The sequence below is a fragment of the Hemiscyllium ocellatum genome, chromosome 4 (assembly GCF_020745735.1).
Source record: "Hemiscyllium ocellatum isolate sHemOce1 chromosome 4, sHemOce1.pat.X.cur, whole genome shotgun sequence".
NCBI classification, from domain to species: Eukaryota; Metazoa; Chordata; class Chondrichthyes; order Orectolobiformes; family Hemiscylliidae; genus Hemiscyllium; species Hemiscyllium ocellatum.
The window spans coordinates 36660645-36684037 of NC_083404.1; the positions used below are offsets into that span (position 1 = coordinate 36660645).

At 39.7% G+C, this 23393-nt stretch overlaps 1 protein-coding gene across 1 annotated transcript in view; it reads left to right on the forward strand.

Annotated features, from left to right (window-relative positions):
• avl9 (AVL9 homolog (S. cerevisiase)) overlaps nt 1-23393 on the forward strand; it is a 90395-nt gene that overhangs the window by 64849 nt on the left and 2153 nt on the right. The window contains exon 15 of the mRNA XM_060822927.1: nt 16788-16876. Coding sequence (XP_060678910.1) covers nt 16788-16876 — 89 coding nt within the window. The remainder of the gene's footprint in view (nt 1-16787; nt 16877-23393) is intronic.

Here is a 23393-nt window from a genome sequence, read left to right on the forward strand (position 1 = left end):
CGATAGATGCTGTATATTTATACTTTTGGTAGGCTTTTGATAGGATCCCTAAAAGGAAGTTATTAAAACCGATGGGAAGGGGGTAATGTACTGGCATGAATTTACGATTGGTTAACAAGCAGAGAACCAAGAGTAGAAATAAACAAGTTATTCTCATGTTGACCAACTATAACTAGTGGTATCCTGCAAGAATCAATATTTAAGGCTCCAACTGTTTGCATATATGTGAATGATTTGGGAGGTGTGTACCAAATTTGCTGTAATACACATCTGAACGAGAATGTGTCGTGAAAAAAATGAAGAACAACTTAAGGAGGATTTGGTCAGACTTAGTGAGTAATCAGAAGCATGTCAGGTGGAATAAATAGTAAGTGGTAAAATTTGAGGTTATCCACTTTGGTGGATGGAACAGACATTAAATGTTAAAAGGTTAGAAAGTGTAGATGTACAAAAGGACCTAGGTACCTTTATTAATAAGTTACTGAAGATTAACATGCAGCTGCATCAAGCAACGAGGGAGACAAATGGAATTTTAACCTTTATTGTAAGAGGTGATGAGTACAGGAGTGGTAGAGCTTGGTTAGACCATACCCAGAGTACAACGTGCAGTTTGGTCTCCTTACGTCAAGATATTGTTGCTATAGAGCAAGTGCAACAAAGTTTCACCAAACTTCCTGAGATGGGGGGAGTCCTGTGTCCTCTGAAGAGAAGTTGACCAAAAATGCTTTAAGGGATAGGTAGAGTTGATGTAAATATTTCTCCTGGTTTTTTGATTTGGTAGTCGAGAACCAGCAGGCACAATTTAAAAATAAAGAGGAAGTGTAATTTAGAACAGAGATGAAAAGTTATTTCACTCAGAGCATTGAATCTTTAGAATTCTCTCTTTCAGAGAGCTGTAGAAGTTTGGTCATTAAGAATGTTTAGAGATTGATAGATTTCTGATGGGGCGGCACAGTGATTAGCACTGCTGCCTCACAGCGCCAGAGATCCGGGTTCAAGTCCCGCCTCAGGCGACTGTCTGTGTGGAGTTTGCACATTCTCCCCGTGTCTGCGTGGGTTTCCTCCGGGTACTCCGCTTTCCTCCCACAGTCCAAAAATGTGCAGGTTATGTGAATTGGCCATGCTAAATTGCCCGTTGTGTTAGATTAAGGGGTAAATGTAGGGGAATAGGTATGGTTGGTTGCGCTTCGGCGGGTCAGTGTGGACTTGTTGGGCTGAAGGGCCTGTTTCCACACTGTAAGTAGTCTCATCTAATCTAATGGTGTAAAGTATTGTGGAGATAATATTACTAAAATGCATTGAAGTGTTCAACCAACCATGGTCACGTTATATGACAGAGCAAGCTCAATAGGCTGAATGGCCTACTCATGTTCCTTTGCTCCTATGTCCAAAGATAGATACGTGTTATTTCCTGTCTATAATTTTACTGTGACTACAAAGTAAGCCACACACATGAACAAAGCTACAGCTTTAGAAATTTCACGTAGCTTGCTGCATTTTTTGCGAGTTTTTAATTGCCCTTGAACTGAATGGCTCAATATGTCATTTCAGAAGTCAGTTGAGTCAAACACATAGGTGTGGATACACATGGCCATTCAGGATAAGGATCCTAAATTTCTTTTTGCAAAGGATATTGTTGCCATAGTCACCATTACTGAGGCAAGCTTTATGTTCTTGGTGTTAATTGACTTTAAATTCTACCAACTGCCATGGTGGAATTGGAAAGCATTTCCTCAGAGTATTATGTTGGACTTCTGGATTACTCATGCAATGACATTTCCACTCTACGGCCATCTCTCCTCTGAATAATCTTTGTTGAAGGGAACTGATTATGTTTATAAGTTGCATGAAATAACATTGGAGAAGCCATTTTTATGTGCCATCTTTTCAAACCATCTGTTGTCCTAAAGCGCCATCTTGTGGTAGGTTCTTTTATGTCAGGCAGTCATCAAAACTATCTCCTTGCAAAATTGGACACAATAATGAAATTCGATTCCCATTAATCTTGTTTTGGTGGATCAAAATGTAGAATCGATTGAGTGAAAAGAAGTCACAAGTGGGAATGGATTTTTGCACCACCCCTACAGCACAGGAATAGTTCCTTCAGCCTACAATGTCACGCAGAACATGACGCCAAATTAAGCTAATCTCTTCTGCCTGCCCTTGGTCCATTTCCCTCCATTCTTTGCATATTCATTTACTTACCTAAAAGTCCCTTAAACGCCCTAATGTATCTGCCTCCATCACCACCCCTGGAAGCGTGTCCCAGACTTCTACTTCTGTCTGTTTTTAAAAAAAAACTTGCCCCTCACATTCCTTTGAACTTTCTCCTCCTCATCTTAAGTGCATGCCCCCTGGTATTAGACATATCAATCTGGGAAAAATATTCTAACTGTCAACACTATGCATCACATAATTTTATAGACTTATGTCAAGTCTCCACTTGGCCTCTGCTGCTCCAGAGAAAATATCCTGAGTTTTTTTCTAGCCTCTCTGTCATGCCCTCTAATCAAGGCAGCATCCTGGTAAATCTCTTCTACACCCTCTCCAAAGCCTCCATGTCCTTCCTGTACTGTGGCAACTAGAATTGACATTGAAATACCCCACCCAGAGTAGTACATTCTGTCAAGGATTTCTGAAGAAGGGCTCATGCCCGAAACGTCGATTCTCTTGCTCCTTGGATGCTGCCTGACCTGCTGCGCTTTTCCAGCAACACATTTTCAGCAGTAATACACTCTGTGCCTTGTCAACCCTTAGTTCTTCATCCAAGAGTTGCTCAACATGGAGGACTGCTGTTTAATCAGCCGAGGAAGGTATGTTGAAAACAGCCCGGGCCGGGGGTGGGGAGCAGTGAAAGCTTTTACAAGTACATAAAAAGCTAATATCTCAATTATCTCTTCAAGGATGAGACTGAATATTTAATACTGGAAAATAGGCAATAGCAGACTTTGAACAAGTATTTTATGGTTGTCTTCGCAGTGGACAATGCAGAAAGTATCCCAATATAGAGGCAAAAGGAAGGGAGAAACTTAAAGAACTCAAGATCACTAGCAAGAAAAAACTAGAAACCTAATGGAACTAAAGACTAGCAAATCCCCTCAACCTGATGACCTCATCTTAGGGTCTTGAAGGAAGAAATGTCAGATGTGTTGATTGCAATTTTCCAAAATTCTTCAATTCTGGAGTGGTCCCAATCGATTGGAAGATGGCAAATCTAATGCCACTATTCAAGAAAGGAAGTAAACAGCAGTCGGAAAACGATAGGCCAGTTAATCTATTATCTGTCATTGGGTCATTACTGGAATCCATTGCTAGGGTGATAGTAGGAATACATTTACAAAATCATCATATAATTGGAAACATTTTGTTTTGTGAGATAAATTATTTTATGAATGTATTAGTATTCCTTAAGATATAGTAACAAATAGGGAGGATAAAGGAGAACCTGCAGATGCTCTCTCAAAATCTATTGTTACGAAGCTTCTGGTTCCCTCAATGAAAACACAAACTGAAAAAGAGATTGAGCATGAAAACTGAAACTTGGTAACTCTATCTAAAGGGAAATAAAGCCACGAAAGCTCAGCAGTTGAAGTTGTTAAGTCCAGTGGTACAGTGCAGGCAAACTGAAAAAGACAGGTGAGATCTAGAAACTGAGCATGAATATAGATACAGTTGCTGTTGCTGATTCTGTTATTTGATGGGAACATTAGCGGATCTGTGTCATCCAGACCGTGTTAAAAAGGATCTGCTGCTGTGTGCCAGTTTTTTTAAAAACCCTATTGTGATACTACTTTCAAGGAACTGTGAACCTGCACTCCAAGGTCTCCTTGTTCAGCAACACTTCCGAGAACCTTACCATTAAGTGTATAAGTCCTGCTCTGATTTGCTTTTCCAAACTTCAGCACCACACAATTATCTAAATTAAACTCCATCTGCCACTTCTCAGCCCATTGGCCCATCTGATCAAGATCCTGTTGTAATCTGAGGTAATCTTCTTCACTGTCCACTACACCTCCAGTTTTGGTGTCATCTGCAAACTTACTAAATATACCTCCTATGTTCACATCCAAATCATTTATATAAATGACAAAAAATAGTGGACCCAGCACTGATCCTTGTGGCACACCACTGGTCACAGGCCTCCAGTCTGAAAAACAGCCCTCTACCACCACCCTCTGTCTTCTACCTTCAAGCCAGTCCTGTATCCAATTGGCTAGTTCTCCTTGTATTCCATAAGATCTAACCTTGCTAACCAATCTCCCATGAGGAACCTTGTTGAATGCCTTACTGAAATCCGTGTAGATCACACCTATTGCTCTGCCCTCGTCAATCCTCTATGTTACTTCTTCACAAAACTCAATCAAGCTTCTGAGCCATGATTTCCCACACACAAAGCCACACCGACTATCCCTAATCAGTCCTTGCCTTTCCAAATACATGTAAATCCTGTCCGTCAGGATTCCCTCCAACACCCGACATCAGGCTCACTGGTCTGTAGGTCCCTGACTTGTCCTTGCCACCTTTCTTAAATAGTGGCACCACATTAGCCAACCTCCAGTCTTCCGGCACCTCACCTGTGACTATCAATGATACAACTATCTCAGCAAGGGGCCCAACAATCACTTGCCTAGCTTCCCACAGAGTTCGAGGATATATCTGATTAGGTCCTGGGGATTTAGCCTCTTTTATGCATTTGAAGACATCCAGCACCACTTCCTCTCTAATATGTATATATTTCAAGATGTCACCATCTATTTCCCCACATTATGTATCTTCCATGGTAAACACTGATGCACAATATTCGTTAATATCTCCCCCATCTCCTGGGGCTCCACACAAAGGCTGCCTTGCTGATCTTTGATGGACCCTATTCGCTGCCTAGTTACCCTTTTATCCTTACTATATTTCTAAAATCCCTTTGAATTCTCCTTAGCCCTATTTGCCAAACTTATCTCATGTCCCCTTTTTGCCCTCCTGATTTCTCTCTTAAGTAAACTCCTACTGCCTTTATACTCTTCCAAGAATTCTCCTGATCTCTCCTGTCTATACCTGACATATGCTTCCTTCTTTTTCTTAACCAAAACCTTAATTTCTCTAGTCATCCAGCATTCCCTATACCTACCAGCCTTCCTTTCACCCTAACAGGAATGTACTTTCTCTGGACTCTCGTTATCTCATTTCTGAAGGCTTCCCATTTTCCAGCAGTCCTTTTACCTGCGAACATTCGCCCCCAATCAGCTTTTGAAAGTTTTTGCCTAATACCATCCAAATTTGCCTTCCTCCAATTTAGAACTTCAACTTGTAGATCCGGTCTATCCTTTTCCATCACTATTTTTAAAACTAATAGAATTATGGTCGCTGGCCCCAAAGTGCTCCCCCACTGACACCTCAGTCACCTGCCCTGCCTTATTTCCCAAGACTAGGTCAAGTTTGGCAACTTCTCTAGTAGATGCGTCCACATACTGAATCAGAAAATTTTCTTGTACACACTTAACAAGTTCCTCTCCATCTAAACCTTTAACTCTCTGGCAGTCCCAGTTAAAAGTTAAAGTTAAAATCCTCTAACGTAACCACCCTGTTATTCTTAAAGAGAACGGAAATCTCCTTACAAATTTGTTTATGAATTTCCCACTGACTATTAAGGGGTCTGTAATACAATCCCAGCAAGGTGATCATCTCTTTCTTATTTCTCAGTTCCACCCAAATAACTTTCCTGGATGTATTTCCTGGAATATCCGCTCACAGTAATGCTATCCTTTATCAAAAATGCCATTCACCCTCATCTCTTGCCTCCCTTTCTATCCGTCCTGTAGCATTTGCATCCTGGGACATGGAGCTGCCCGTCCTGTCCATCCCTGAGCCACATTTCTGTAATTGCTATGATATCCCAGTCCAATGTTCCTAACCAGGCGCTGAGTTCATCTGCCTTCCCTGTTCGGCCTCTTGCATTGAAATAAATGCAGTTCAATTTATCACTCCTACCTCGCTTTCCTCCCCTTACTAGCTCATGGCACCTGGAGTAATTCAGATATTACTACTCTCAAGGACCTCCTTTTTAAATTCCTGCCTTAACTGTCTATATTCTCCTTTCAGAATCTCATCCTTTTCCCTTCCTATGTCGTTAGTTCCAATGTGTACAATGACTTCCTGCTGGTCCCACTCCCCTTTGAGAACATTCTGCACCCTTTCATAGATACCCTTGATCCTGGCACCAGGGAGGCAACACCATTCTGATTTTTCGCTGCTGGCCGCAGAAACATCTGTCTGTGCCTCCGACTGGAGAGTGCTGTAATACAATCGATCGGTTGGAACCCAACGTACCCATCACTACATTCGAGCCAGTCTCGATACCAGAAACTTGGCTGTTCATGCTACATTCCCCTGAGAATCCATCACCCCCTACATTTTCCAAAACAGCATACTTGTTTGAAATGGAGAAAGCTACAAAAGACTCCTGCACTACCTGTCTACCCTTCCCATCTTTTCTCAAGTTATGCAATCTACCTGACTGTGTCTGCGGCTTTTCTCCCTTCCTATTACTGTCATCCATCGCATCCCCTAGCTCTTGTCAATTTCTCCTTGCCTCTAACTGCCACTTCAACCAATCCATGCGATGTGATAGGATTCGCAACCAAAGACACTTCCTGCAGACATAATCATCAGTAACATGGAAACTCTCCCTAACTTCCCAAATCAGACAGGAAGACCAATATGACTCTACTAAAGGCCATCTTTGCTCCTTCACAATCTACGGACCCAGAATATAGCACTGTCATTTTGCTCTAAAAAACAGTACTCCAGGCTAACTTAGTACTTATGGTTTATATTGTTAAAATTTAATCAAGAGACAGATCTCAATTAAACATATATTCAAGAAAGGACCACTCTACCATCTACTGAGAACTTGCAACATGATTACATGTTAAAAACTATGCACCTATCTGTTCCTGTGCTGAGAGCTCTCCCACACAGGTTCCTTCAAGTTGAGCTGTGAATTTCACTGTTTGTTAATTTTTCTGAGACACACTCCAATGTCCAGGGATACATGAGCTGAAACTATAAAGGCAGTAACTGTGCAGATTCACTGCTATGGCAGTTATCATTGTAGGTTTCTTTTCTTGTCTCCCTTACTGACCATGTGGTCATTGTCTTTTGTCTGTCTTCCTTTTTTAAAAGTGCCGTTGCTTTGATCTTTTTTCGCCCAAAGTTCCAAAACAATGCAATTGCATATAAAAAAGCAATTGCTGCTCCTGGAATTTGAGGAAATCACCTCCAACACCTAAACTACCTCAAAAAAGGAGCAGCTCCTACAGCCACAATTTTTTCCCACACTCCATCTTCAGGTCAGTGACCTGTAAGCTGAGTAGAATGTTCAGCCAGTCTGTAAGATCTGTCATTTAATATATACTTTCTGGTTTGTAATGAATTGCATTTTACCTATTAATTCATGCTAATGTAAAGTTGATTTTAAATTTTAAAGTATAGGTGATTAACTAAGTTAGTGTTTACCTTGTTGGAATTATGTAGAGTAAAATGTCTCATATTTTAAACATGAAATCTGATGGATTTCTCCTTTTCGTAAATAACTGGGATTTCAGGTGATTTTTCTTTTTAAGAAAAAACACTAGTGTCAACTGAGATTCCAACATACCCTATTTGGGTTTCCAAAAGATGCTATAAGAAGTTACCAGGACGGTTACCAGTGTTGAAACTGATGTAATAGCATGGTTATAGAATTGGATAACTAATGATAAATAAATTTGCAATAGTTTTTCAGGTTGGCAAGCTAGAACTAGTGGCATGCTGCAGGAATCGGGACAGGGACCTCAACTGTTTATAGTCAATGTTATTAGCTTTATTAATAGAACTTACTGTATTGTAGCCACATTTGCTGCTGATGATAAAACATAGGTACGAAAGTAAGTTGTGAGGAAGATATAAAGAATCTAAAAAGGAAAATGGGCAAAAATTGGCAGATAGAATATAAGAATGTGTAAGGTTGTATATTTTGACAGGAAGAATAGAAAAGTGGAATGTTACATTATTTGGAAGGGACTGTACCACACAGAAAAATCTGGGTGTCCTTGTACATAAATCACAAAAGAAAACATAGAGTTATAACATGGCCTTCGTTGCAAAGTGGGATGCAGCATAAAAAAGGTGAAATCTTGGTATAACTGTACAGGACATCGGTAAGACTGCACTTGGAATACATTGTGCAGATATGGTCACTTTACTCAAAGAGGGATATAAGGGCATTGAAAGCAGTACAGAGATATTCACCAGACTGATTCCTGCGTCAATGACATCATCTTATAAGGAGAGAACGAGCTTGTTAGGCCTTTATTCATTGGAATTCAGAAGGAGAGGGTAATTTTATTGAAATATATAAGATTCTTAGGTAACTTGACAGGATAATTGCTGGGAGTATGTTTTCTCTCTCTCGGCGAGTCCACAGCTGGAAGCATCATTTAGAAATAAAAGTTTTTCCACCCCAAGACTGAGATGAAGAGGACTTGCTTCTTTCAGAGGAGTACTGATTTTGAAATTCTCTTCCACGAAGAGGAGTAGACGTCAGGTCTTGAAATACATTCAAGATTGAGTTAACACATTTTTGATCTGCAAAGTGGTCTTGGGGTTTAGGGAGAGGCAGGACCTTGCAATTAACAGTGCAGTCAGATTAGCCACAGTCTTATTGAATGGTGAAACCAGGTGGATGAGCCAGTTGGCTCCAGTTTCTTATGATTTTGGTAAGGCATGTTTTTAAAACAAATTTCATGTAATGAAACTGGAAGTTGTCATCTTTAGTCACTGTACAAATGTGATACAGCTAAGTGTGTAACATCATGAATACAGGTCAATCCATCATATGGCATAATCCCATTATCTTACTGCTAAAATCAATGTTTTGTATATACTGGGTACATAAGTTGATTGACCCTTTTAGCAACGAAATACTATACCTGCATTGGTCATCAGCTTTAATTCTTCACCCCGAAAATGCATGTTTTAGTCACCTTATAATAATCATCAGCAAATGGGAGCAAGCAGGCAATATGAGCTGCATTGCAAAGAAAATGTAGGGCAGTTTAGGATATGCCTGTGCAGCAGACTGCATATGGCATGGTAAGCAACAACATATATGGGTCTTCCAGTGAAAAGAATGAAGTACAAGGCTGTTTTCAGGATAAAAGCCTGACATTTGCTAACTCTTCAAAAACTTTGCTGCACCAAGAGAGTTCAGGGCTAGTGAAAAACAATGGCACAAATAGAAAGACAAAGAGTCCCCTGAAGGAAGTACACAAGACCAAATGTACCATTGCAGGGACCAGCCACTGCCATAAACTTAAGAAATATGTATTGGGATGGGTCCTGAAAAATCATTGGAATGGTCTCCAAAAATGAAGTGGTCCAATCAAACCCTGGGTCCAGAAAGGATTTCAGATCACCAGCTAATTGGTATAACCACAATTAATGAAAAGGTCAGTCTTGTTTGTCAGCAGAAGACAAAAAATGCTCAAAGACAAATAGAAGTTATAATAACCAATTCACATCAGCCATCACCATTATTGATGAATCACTCAGGAATTTTGGTACGCGCAGTAGCTGCACAAGGGAATTTTGAAAACCGTTCTTGTAAAAGCAGTGAGACACGAGAAGCCAGATCCATGATGGTGCTACATGGCCAACAGACCAAAATTAAAGCCTACGGCAATTTTTGAATTCTCAAATGTAAAGTTATGCCAAACATCAAATTTGCTACGGTAGTTTTTGTGCATGTCCATGATAACAGTTGGTTGGTTGAGGATAGAGTGAAGTTATGCATCAGTAATATGTGGAATAGTTGTCTCGGTGGCCCACATTTAAAATACACCTTCTTAGTGTGTAAAATGTTCAGAACTCATAAAAAATATGAGATCAACAGGTCCTTTCAAAGAAATAAAGCCCACATTGTTGTTATATCTGAAGGTCTAACATATATACCTCAACAAGATTTGGAAGGATCATGTTCATGCTGAATGAACCAGGTGTATGGTTGATGGAGGAAAAAAATCACAAAGAGTGGAAATCTACATACTGGTCCACTAATTTTGTTTTGTATGGTTTCATTATCAAATTGTGGGATGCTGTTAATATACCAAGGGTAATTAATTGTTCAAAAATGTGTGAAATATCCAATTCAGCAAATGGAAAAAAGGAGAGTTCCTTGTGAAGAGATAATCCTGAAAACTAAAGGACCAGAGTGGGATCCTTCTAATGATGTCACAGCCAAAGTGAGTCAAAAGGTTTTGCAAAGATGTTGAAGACAATTTGACAGTTGTGTAACATGTTGTGAGATATTATGAGAGGTATCTTTATTAACTCATTCACCAGCTAGCCATATTCATTAATACTGGGATCCTGTCATTCATTCAGAACACGGTTTCATTCATTCATAAAATTGAAGTTCTGCAGTATATTTTACTTTTACGAGATTGACCAAATTAAATTCTTATCAGCCCTTGCTGCAAGCAATGATTAACCTACTTACCTCTGAATAAATATCAAACTACTAACCTATTCAGAAAAATCCCTCCCTGCCATCATGTCTCCAATGACCTACCCAAAACTATGACAAGATTACAATATTAATCAGCACATACCCACCATCTGTCGGACCTGAATAGATTACAAAACACCAATCATCTTCCACAATTACTAAGTACCTATTAAATACCTTTTAACTGTATAAAGAGGCTATTGTAAGAACTGTATTTCTATTGCCACCTTGTGCTATTGCGGATGCTGAATAAAGAGGCTATTTTTGCCACCCAACAAAGTTGATCGTGGTTAAATGTACCTTTGATTAATTAATTCAGTAAACTCTACAACATTACTTTAGGAGAAATTACAGTTTCTTTCTTCACATTTCAAATTACAATTTGCACTCTGCTGATAAGTCAATCTGTTTTTTTGGAAGGATCGTCAGTCTTCCAAAATTGACTTATACTCTGCATTCTATGGTGCTGCAAGTTTAACTTATTAGTATGGCTGAATATTATTCTTGGAAAATATTATGAAATGCTCTTGAATTCATTTGGAACTAAAGTTACATTTTTCATTAAAAATGTAATTTAATGAAATAAATTAACGCATGGCTTGCCATTTAGACTTAGTTAATATATCAAGTTAATTAGATATATGGTGTTATAATCGAAGCTGATGGAATGTACTGACTCGAGTTCCATGGCTCCAAACAAAAATATTTTTCCCAGTTTCCATGATTGTCAACTAAATACATTATTGATATCAGGTTTTAAATAAGAACTGACAAGGAAATTACTTTAAAAGGTGCAATTATTGATCTATAATCAAAATAAATATGTTCAAGGAAGATGCAGTAACTGATCGAAATAAGGAAGTAAATAAGCCAAAACACACAAACACAAACAAACAGGCCCTAGATCCCTCTGTCTCTCCTTCCTTCCAGGAAAAGAGGAAAGCAATGGACTTCTCTCAGCAGAGGTTCCATTTAAAATATTGTAAAAATCTTTCTGGTCATTAGTATTATTCTTGAAGTCGAAAAGTACAAAACATGGACTGTTCCAACTTCTGCCATTCTGATGTTCTGGTATTTCTAGTCAAGTCATTAATCATGCATTGTCATCTCTGAAGTCTTGCTAGACACAGCTTGTTCAATATTGAGAAGTTCTTATAATTTCTCTTCCAGAAAAACAAATAGGTTTTGCTATGAACTCAACAAGAAGGTTTCTTTTAGGAATAGGAGAGATTACCTGGGCAACCCTTCCTCATGGGCTTCTTAGAACCAAGCTAATTACAAATACCAAAGCAATTTCTATCCAGTCTCAGTTGAAACCACCGAAGAAAGGGTCTATAGGAAAACAAGTGGTTATCGCCCGTCATGTGATTTCCAGGAGGCTTTCTTCTTAAAAATCTTCCATGTCCAAGGTAACCTTTCAATTACCTCTCTTAAAGAAACCGCTCCAATGTCTCTGCAGAAGTTGAAGTAAATCCATCCTTCTGCAGGCTTTCAAAACTTAAGGCCTCCAAGAACTATTAAGTACGAGGTATCTTTGTAACAACTATTTTACAGAAATCAATTTCTAATCAAAGTATGAAGGCTCCTATAGGTATGTGAAGAGAAAAGCATTTGTAAAGATGGATGTACATCCCTTATAGTCAGAGACAGGGTAAGTTCTAATGGGGAACAGAGAGTTTGCAGATCAATTAAGTACATGCTTGCATTCTGCTTTCACAAAGGAGAATACAAATAATGTTCCAAAAATGTTGGAGAACCACAGGATCTAGTGAGATGGTTAAACTGAAGCAAAACAGTAATAATAGGGAAATGGTGATGAAATTAAAGGCCGATAAGTCTCCTGGGTCGAATAAACCTATATCCCAGAATACTTAAGGAAGGGACCTTAGAAATAGTGGAAAGCATTTGTAGTCATTTTTCAAGATTCAATAATCTCTGGAACAGTTCTGTTTGGAGAGTAGCTAATGTAGCCTCACTATTTAAGAAAGGAGGTAGTGGGATGATGCTAGAATCCATTCTAAAAGATTTAAAAGCAGAGCACAGCAACAGGATCGGACAGTTGACATGGATTTGTGAAAGGGAAATCATGCTCAACAATTTTTTTTGAAAATCTTTGAGGATATAACTAATAGAGTTGATATGGGGGTGACTTGGATGTGGTTTACTTGAACTTTCAGAAGGCGTTTTGATAAGGTTCCACATTTTAATAAAAAAAAGCATGTAAAATTAAAGTGGTTGGACTGGGTTTGTGTCCTGATATGCATAGAGAATTTATTAGCAGACAGGAAGCCTAAACATAGGAATAAATGGGTCTTTTTTGAAGTGGCATGGTGTAACTATAGAAGTACTGCAAGGATCAGTAGCTCAGACCCCAGTTATTCACAACACATACTAATGATTTAGATGAGGGAACTAAATACAGTATGCAATATTTTCAGGTGATACAAAGCTGGGCGGGAGGTTGAGCTGTAAGGACGATGCAGAGATGCATCACTGTGTTTGGGACAATTTGGTGAGTGGGAAAATGCACAGCACATGAGGTTATCCACTTCAGTAGAAAAATCAGGAAGGGTGGTTATTATCTAAATGATGATAGATTGGGAAAGGTGGAGGTCTGACCAGACCTGAAAGTAAGCATATAGGTGCAGCAGGGAATGAAGAGGGCAAATTATTTTAGCCTTCATAGCAATAGGTTTTGAGTACTGGAGCAGGGATGTCTTGCTTTAATTGTATAGGGCCTTGAAGAGTCTACATTTGGAATATTGTGTGCAGTTTTGGTCTCCTTATCTGTAGAAGGATGTTCTGGCTGTGAAGGGATTGCAATGAAGGTCTACCAGACTGATTCTTGGGATGACAGGACTGACATATGAAGACAGACTGCATCAGTTAGGACTATATTCACTGGAGTTTAGAATAATGAGAGGGAATCTCAAAGGAATTTATCAAATTCTAACCGAACTAGACATAATAAATGCAGTTCCTGATGACCTGGACGTTGTTAGGAAGCATTATTAAGGCTAGGTTGTGTTAAGAAACTTTATTGTTAGGTAGTGCTCACGTAAGGTAGTATTAGGAAGTCTGGAAATTGTTAGCTTCACTAGACAACAGTAAGCCATTATGTTACACTAAGAACAGACTGAAAAGCTGATGGCATAAAGAGGCCCCAGGGAGGGTGAACAGATAACAGGACATTGGAACCGTGTTAGATTGCACGTAGCTCATACTGAGGTAACAGAATGTTATCAGCTTGGGACCAATGCCATAAGAGTATACCGTATCCTACCAAATAAGGATGTAGCACTGGGATGCGAGGGGCTAAAAAGCTAGACAAAGAGAACAATAGATCAGAAGGCGCTTTCTCCAGTGAGCAGCAAACCTCACTGTATTTTGTACGGCTCTCTCTCATTAAACCAGCTTATATTTTGAATCAGATCCAGTGTTTCTCTCCTTCAAATGAACACGGGGACGGTAGCCCGTCCTAACAACGTCCAGAACCTGCAGTCTACATATATATGGGGTAGGCCATTTTGCAGTGAGATGAGAAGACATTTTTTCACACAGAGTGATGAGCTGTGGAATTCTTTATCAGAGACAGTGGTTAAGGCCAAAACTGAATATTTTCAAGGAGTAGTTGATATTATTCTTAAAGTGAAAGGAAACAGATGGTATGGGGAGAAAGCAGGGACATGTTACTGAGTTGATGAATTACTGATCAACCATGATCACATTGAATGGCAGAGCAGGTTCAAACGGCCGGATGACGTGTTCCAGCTCCTCCTTTCCTTTACATGATTCTATCCGCCTAGTAGTTGATTTGATTAACTGTCATTTTGGTAGCACCCACCTTGTTCATTACATTGCTATCTTTGACACAGAGCCCAAGCTTGATCCCTTCAAATGCACAAATCTCAGAAATAAATTCTACTAAACAGCACATCCCCAGAAGAGATTATGAAAGACTGGATCACAAAAAGTTAGCATGCACTTAGGAATTAGGAATGCTTGCCTTATTGAATGGAGAATGGTGCACAAAAGCAGCTAAGTCCTGCTACAACTGTTCATGCGATTTACAAGATCACATCTAGAGTACGACAGAAGAGTTTTGGCCTTCATACATAAGGAGGAATAAACTCATTTTCTAAGTTTTCATAAACTTTAGAGAAGATTCTTCAGATGAAAGGATTGTCTTGGCAGAATTGTTGAGCCCATGCTTACTGGAGTTTAGAAGAATCAGATGTGGTCTTATTGAAATTTAAGGTTCTGACGTGACTGAAGTACATACTAAAAATTATTCCTGCTATGGAGAAATCTAGAACTAGGGAACACAGTTTAATTAAAAGAGTTTCCCATTTAAGATGGTGGCGAGATAGAACTTCTCTCAGGACTGTCAATCTTTGGAATTCACTGCTGCAGAGAGCAATAGACACTGGAAATATATTCAAGGCTGAGTTAGATTTTTGTTCTATGAAGGAGTCCAGGATAATGGGGGAACAGGCAGGAAAGTGAAGTTTAGGCCACAATCTGATCCTAATAACCTTCCTTAATTGAGTAGAATCAATGGACTGAATGATCTCCTCCTCCTCCTCATATTTCTTGAGCTCTTATGTTACTGAGAAAGGTGATGAAAAATTATTTTCACTTGTCAATAATTAGATGTAAATATACACTTAGCATAAGAAACAAAGAGGTAATTCGCAGAGTATTTTTCACAGAAGAGGTTATCAAGAATATGGAATGTATTATCACAGCAGCTCTTGAAGCCAAGCCAATCATAGCAATTAACATAGTGAAATAAACATTCAATGAATAAAAATATTAGAGGTGCAAAGGTAGACTGGAGAAATGAGACGTGTGGAATTTGAAGCGTTATGATCATTTGTTTTCAGAACTTCTGTGGGTGGCAAGGTGGTTCATTGGTTATCAATGCTGCCTCACACTGCCAGGGACCCAGGTTTGATTTCACTCTCGGGTGACTGGCTGTGTGGAGTTTGCACATTCTCCCTGTTTTCTCTGGATACTCCAGTTTCCTCCCATTGTCCAGAGATTGGGTGGATTGATGATGTCAGCTATCTATCGTGTCCAGGAATGGATTAGCCATAGGGAATGCAGGAATAGGGTGGGAGGTTGGATCTGGGTGGGATGTTCTTTGGAGGGTCGGTGTGACTTGATGGGCCAAATGGTCTGATTCCACGCTGTAGAAAATCCATGATTCTTGTCTCATATTTCATGAGTATTGCCTAATAATTCTTTACATCACAAGAACACAAGACTTCAGTCCACGATGTCATTCACTCAGCCCCTTGACCCCACTCAGTCAGGTCATGGTTGATATGTTTGTGGCTGTAACTCCACTTTGCTGCTGGTCACCCCACAAACCCCATTACCCTGGACTCCCCTGTCAAAAATCAACCCTTGATCCATTACTTTCTAGGAAAGACAATATTCCATAGGCTAATAATTCTCAGTAAAAGAAACGCTCTATCTTTGTTGTTTATCAAGGACCCTAACTTTTAAATGTATGACTCCTAGTTGAAAAGTCCTCAATGAGGGGATGGATCCTCTCAGCATCCACCCCAGCAAGTCCCCTAGGATCTTGTGTTCCTGTAAGCTGTTCAAGAAAACATCATCACTACCTTCACAATTAAATGCTTGTCTAACCAACAACACCGACATCCTGTGAATGGGTTTTTAAAAGTCATAACTTCTCATTCTTCTAAATTCGAATTACTTTTATTCTAATGTGTTTTGGCTGAGCCTGCTCAACATTTCCTTGTGAGGTTACCCCTTTCTCCTAGGAATCGTTACAGTTAATCCTCTTGGAACAGCTTTTAATGCAGTTAAGTCCCTTCTAAATTAAGGAGACCAAAATATGAGCTTCTGCTGACATTTGGCACCCCTTGAATTTGTTGTAGGGTGACCCATGTGCAGGGAGCGTGAATCAGGGCATGTGCAGTAATGTGGACTTCAGCATGCACTTTTCAAGAGTAATAATCAAATGTGCATGTGCAAATGTCTCACTAAGTTATGCCGAGTGGTGTTAGCAAATGCAGCCATTATTGAAATTTAAAAACCAATAATAAAAGTAGTTTTGAAGTGATACTGGAGACGAAACATAATTTCTGTCTTATTCAGAAAATCAAAGCAAAATCAAATTAAATTAAATCAAATGTTGTAATCATTTTGTAATGGATAGAAGTGGAATAATTGTTGATAATGAACATCCTTTACCAGAGATTTCTTTGTTTAGTTCTGTACAGAATAGCGAACGTGGAAAGAAACTTGGCAATGCAATGATCTCCACGAGTCGTAGTATGGTGCAAACAGGAAAAGCAGTTGGTAAGATAAAGCACTTCTTGGAAGTGTTTGTTAAGTAAATAATTTTCAATATGAATGCAAATAGAAATAGGTGTATTAATTGCTGATTATCCAGTTTCCCTTCCTGGTAATTATGCCAAGCTGACTTAATGGGTACGTTCCCTGTAAATGCAGTCGAGCTTCCTTTCAAAAACAGTCAAATACCAACCCTGAATTTCCCTCAATCTTTACAAGCAGCACTCTTATTTCCAAACATTTTCTCTTGAATACATCATTGCCTACCAAGTCCATCCCCCACCTTTCTTACAACTTACCAGGGATTGGAACTCAAACAAAATTTGTGGAAGCTAAGTAACAGCAATGGAGAAAGCAGTGATCCTAAGGAATGACAAATCAATAGGAAGAAATGTTTTCCATCAAAGAAACAAAGTGTAAACATTACCCTGACTACAAATACCCTAATAACAATCTTACAATGTTCTTTCAGTTAGGGAATCATTCCCTTAGACTGGGAAACTGCTTATCTCAATCTCTCTTTTAAATAGTTGAAGCAAAACGGGGAAATTATAGACGTTAGTTTTCCTAAATTTGTTGTGAAATCGCTAGTTTATATGAACTTCCAATAGGCATTTGATAAAATCTATCAAAGAGGATTGTCAACTTGTGTTCAATTTCTGAACTAGTTCAATCTTAAATTCCCATGAGCATCAACTTTACCTAACAAAAAAGGGAACGTGGACAAGTACATTTATTTTGCAGGATGTGACTCATGTTCTGCAAGATCTGCATTTAAGAGAATAGATTTATAATGAAATATTCAAAGAACATGTTAATGGACAAAACTGTGGCAAATATAAAGTCATCCACTTTGGATCTAGTAAGGCCCAAGTAACCAAAGGGTAGCTTAGGATACTTCATAAATTATTGAAATCCAGAAACAGTGTAGGACCATCTTATGCTAAGCTCAGGCCACCAACAGATCAGTTATGATCTTTAACAATTGGCAGAACAGGTTCAAGGGCCTAAATAGATTCAAGATTAGAGTGGTGCTGGAAAAGCACAGCAGGTCAGGCAGCATCTGTGGACCAGGAATATCGACATCTCAGGCAAAAGACCTTCATCGGAAATTATCCATTCCTAATGAGGGCTTTTGCCCAAAACGTTGATTTTTCTGCTTCTCAGATGCTGCCTGACCTGCTGTGCTTTTCCAGCATCACTCTAATCTCCAGCATCTGCATTATCCGCTTTCGCCAAAGGTCTACATAGCTCTATTCCTTTTCCATGTCATGCCAATGGTTGAATACTAATTCAGAGCCCAATAAATGCTACAACTCATGCTAAAAGACTACAATCTTAGAATAACTGATATAATAGTTATATTAATTACATCGAGAGTTATATCCTTTCTCTAGTGCACAAGATTTGAGTTTTGGTTGCTTTGCAAGTAGACATAGGTTGTCAAGTGTGTTATCTAACTTTCAATTGTCTATCAGTCAAGTGTTTTTAGAGAAGCAACAGAAAACACATGCAACTGAAAGGATATCAGAAATGGTATAGAAAAGAATCACTTGTCCCATTATGTCAGTCTCAGTTGAAAAATCAATTCAACCACCCTGATCTCACTTCCCAACATTTGATCTGTTGCCCTGCAGATTACCCTATTTGAAGTATATATCCAATTATCTTTTAAAAGAGTTATTTGAAGCAGTACATTTGACTTCCAGCGCCCCCGGGTGAAGACATTTTTTCCTCACCTCCCCTTTAATCCTTCCATCAATCACTCTAAACTTACGCCCCATGGTCATTGACCTTTCTGCTAAAGTAAATATTCCAATCAAATCTCCCGTCAGCCTCGTCTGTTCCAAGGAAAACAACCCAACCAGTCTTTCCTCATACCTATATTTTTCCAGTCCTGGCAACATTCTTGCCCATCTCCTCTGTTCCCTTTCTGCTGCAATTATGTCCTGTTTTTAAAGAAGTGTCTCGAACTTTGCACAATACTCAAGTTGTCACCTAACTAATCATCTATACAATTTCAGCAAAACATTCTGGTTGTTTAATCTGTAGCTCAGCTGATAAAGGAAAAGTTACATGCTTCACCACTTTACTGACTTGTCCTGTTATCTTTTGGGTTCAATTGCCATTCACTGGAATTGTACACATCTCGTATTCTCCCATTGTGTATCCCTGTTACTTATTTAAGCTCCCCAAATGCGTCACCTCGCGGTTCTCTTGGGTTCATTCACATTTATCATCTTTCAGCCAACTCAATAAGTCCCTCCTGCCATCTTCCTACAGTCTACAACAATCCTTTTCAGTGTTAACCATGGGGGTAATATTTGTGTCATACGCATGTTCTTGATCATGTTGCCTGCATTTCTGTCCAAATCATTTAGATGATAAGATATAGGAGCAGAATTAGGCCATTCGGCCCATCAAGTCTGTTCCGCTGCACGATCATGTTTGATATGTTTCTCAACCGCATTCACTTGCCTTCTCCTTGTAACTTTTGATCTCCTTACTAATCAAGACCTTACCTATCTTTGTCTTAAATAAACTCAACGGCTTGGCTTCCACAGCCTCCTGCTTCAATGAGTTCCACAGAGTCATCACTCTCTGAATGAAGAAATTCAGTTGAAAAGAATTGTCTCTTCCTTCTGAGACTGTGCCCTTGGTAGTCCTAGTCTCTCCTATTAGTGGAACCATCTTCTCCATGTCCACTCTATTCAGACCTCTTAGCACCCTGTAAATTTCAATCAGACTCTCCCTCATTGTGTTTATACTCGAGGGGAGTTTAGAACCAAGTCCTCAACCACTCCTTATATGACAAGCCCTTCATGGTCGTACAACATGGAAACAGATCATTCCATCCGACCAGTCCACACCGACGATATTCCCAAATTAAATTAGTCCCACTTGCTGCATTTGGCCCATATCTCTCCAGATCTTTATTATTCACGTACTTATCCAAATGTCTTGTAAAGGTTATAACTGTACCTGCATCTACCACTTCCTTTGGTGCTTCATGCCACACTGAACCACTCTGTGTAAAAGATAATGCCCCTTGTATCCTTAAAACCTTTTCCTCACCTTAAAGATATGCCCCCTAGTTTTGAACTGCCCCACCCTAAGGAAAAGACCTTTGCTATGCACGTTAAAAATGCCCCTCATGATTTTATAAACCTCTATAAGGTCACCTCCTACACTCCAGTAAAAGAAGTCCCAGACTATCCAGCCAATTTTTATATATAACCTTCCATCCCCAGCAACATCCTGGGAAATCTTTTATGAATCCTCTCCAATTTTCTATAGCAGGGAGACCACATCTGCGTACAGTACTCTAGAAGATGCTTCATCAGTATTCTATATAACCTCGACATGACTTCCCAACTCCGATACTCGGAATCATTCTTGGAAACCTCCTCTGGATCCACTCCAATGACAGCAAATCTTTGTGTAGATATGGGACCCTAAAACTGCTTACATGTCTTAAATGTGGTCTGACCAGAGCCGACTAGAGCCTTACACAGCATCAACAATGCATCTCAGCTCTTATTTTGTGGCCATCTTAAATGAATGCCCACGTTGCATATGCCTTCCTAACTGCTGACTAAAGCTCCATGCTAACTTTAAGAGAATCCTGAATTAGGACTCCCAAGTCCTCTACCCTTCAGATTTCCGAAGCCTTTCCCTGGTTACATCTCTATTCTTCCTATTAAAATGTATAACCTCACACTTTGCCACATTATATTGCATCAGCTACACCTTTGCCCACGCACCTAGTTTCTGTAGCCTGCCTGTATTCTTGGCACTATGTTTTGTCATCTGCAAATTTAGCAACAATGCCTTCAGCCCTTCATCCACATCATTAATATATAACATGAATTGTTCCGATTCCAACACCATCCCCTGTAGAACTCCATTAGTCACCAGCTGCCATCCTGAAGTATTCTCCTTTATCCTGCTCTCTGCATTCTGCCAGTCAGCCAATCCTCTATCCATACCAGTAACTTTCTCCTAACGTTATGGGCTTTTATCTTATTTCGCAGTCTCCTGTGCAGTACTTTGTCAATGGCTTTCTGGAAATCCAAATAGATCACGACTACTGACTCTCTTTTCTCTAATTTGCTCATCACCCTCTCAAGAATTCTAACAGATTTGTCAGACATGACCGTCCCTCGATGAAGCCATGCTGACTCAGTCTCTTTTACCATCCACTTCCAAGTACTCCACAATCCCACCTTTAATAATGGGCTCTAAAATCTTACTGACCAAGGTCAGGCTAACCGGCCTATAGTTTCCTGTCTTCTGTCTGTCTCCCTTTTAAACAGGGTGTTATATTAGCCACTTTCCACTCCTCTGGGACTTTCCCTGACTCCAGTGTTTCCTGAAAGATTGCCACCAATGCCTCTACAATCTCCTCAGCCATCTCATCCAGTAATTTATCCATTTTCACACCTCTCAGCTTCCCCAGCATCATATGCTTAGTGATAGCCACTACATGTACCTCTGTCCCTTGACTGTCTTGAAGTTCTATTATGTTACTAATGTCTTCATCATAATGACTGATGCAAAGTACCTATTCAGTTCCTCTGCCATTTCTTTGTTCTGCTTTACTACTTCTCCAGCCTTAGCATCTAGTGTCCACTCGTCTCTCTTACCTTTTCGATACACTTTTTAAAGATATCACTAGCTAGCTTCTCATATTTCACCCACTAATCTTAATTCACATTGCATGCTGAAACTTTTATGCTGTTCCTGACTTCACTTGTCAGCCATCATTGCCTTATTCTCTCCGTAGCAGAAATCCATCCCAAGGAAGAAGTAACATACTGTGTCTCCCGAATTACCCTGGGGTAGCATGGTGGCTCAGTGGTTAACACTGCTGCCTCTCAGTACCAGGGCCACGGGTTCGATTCCAGCCTCGGGCGCTTGTGTGTTTGGAGTCTGCACATTCTCCCCATGTCTGCATGGGTTTCATCTAGGTGCTCTGGTTTCCTCCCACAGTCACAAAGATGTGCAGGTTAGGTGAATTGGCCATGCTAAATTACCTGTAGTGTTTAGAGATGTGTAGATTAGGTGCATTAGTCAGGGGAAATGGGATACTCTTCAGAGAGTCAGTGTGAACTTGTTAGGGCGAATGGCCTGTTTCGACACTGTAGGGATTCTGTGAGAAATTCCTGCCATTGCTGCTCCACTGTTATCCCTGTTAGGCTCCCCTTCCAATCAACTCTGGCCAAATTCTCCCTCATTCTCCCTTCAACTGCCTTATGAAGCCTGACTCACCACACATCACTAAATCTAGAATTGCCATTTTTCTAGTGGGCTCTAACAAGCTGACCAAATTAAAATCTCAGACAATTCACAAACTTCTGTTCTTGAGATCCATTATTAATCTGATTTTTCCAGTCCACCTGCATATTGAAGTCTCCCATAATTATTGGGATAGTGCCTTTCTTAGATGCTGTTTCTATCTCCTGACTTATTTTCTTCCTCACAGCCTGGCTCCTGCTAGGATTCCTGTACACAAGTCCCATCATGGTCTTTTTTTCTCTTTGTAGTTTCCCAACTGTACCCTCTCAGATCCTACATCTTCCAAATCTGTAACTACTTGCTATCAATTTAATTTCATTTCATACTAACAAGGCAACCCCACTCTCTGCCCATCTACCTGTCGTTTCGATAGGACGTGTTCCATGGATATTTAGTTCCCAGTTCTGATCTCCTTACAGCCATGTCCCTGTGATACCCACATACCTGCTAATTTCAATCTGTGCTACAAGTTCATTCACTTTATTATATAAGAAAAAACAGGGTATGTAGTACTTGTACAGCCCCACTGGTACTAGTCTTCTCGTCCTAAAAATACCCAATGATAGTTTGTTTGTTGATGAACCAATTTTGTATCCACTTATATTTCCCTGCATTCCACAGGCTTTTATTTTAAAACCAGTTCATCACATGGAAACTTACTGAAAGTCTTGCTAAAATCCAGAGACAATATGAAGTGAGCTACTTTCAATCTTCCTTGCCTTTTCCCAAAAGAAAATCAAATTAGACAATCTTCCTTACACAAATTCAAACCACCCTTAATTATTCTATGCCTTTCAACTTTGAGTTGATTCTCTCAGAATTGATACCAGTCATTTACTGGAATCAGCTATTATTGAGGTTATAATCAAGAATGTGGTGCTGGAAAAGCACAGCAGGTTAGGCAGCATTCAGGGATGAAGGGCACTTGCCTGAAACATAGATTCTCCTGCTCCCCAGATGCTGTCCAACCTGCCGAGCTTTTCCAGCACCACACTCTGGACTCTGATCTCCAGCGTCTGCAATTCTCACTTTCTATTATTGAGATTAGACTAACTGTTTTGTGATTATTCATTTTATCCCCTCCCTCCCTTTTTAAATCAAAAGTTACATTGTCAATCCTTTAATCCTCCAGTACCACAGTTGTATCCAGTGAGGAGTGGAAAATGACAGTCAAACCTTCCATTGTTTCCTCCCTGGAAACTAGGCTGGAGTACATTTTATCCAG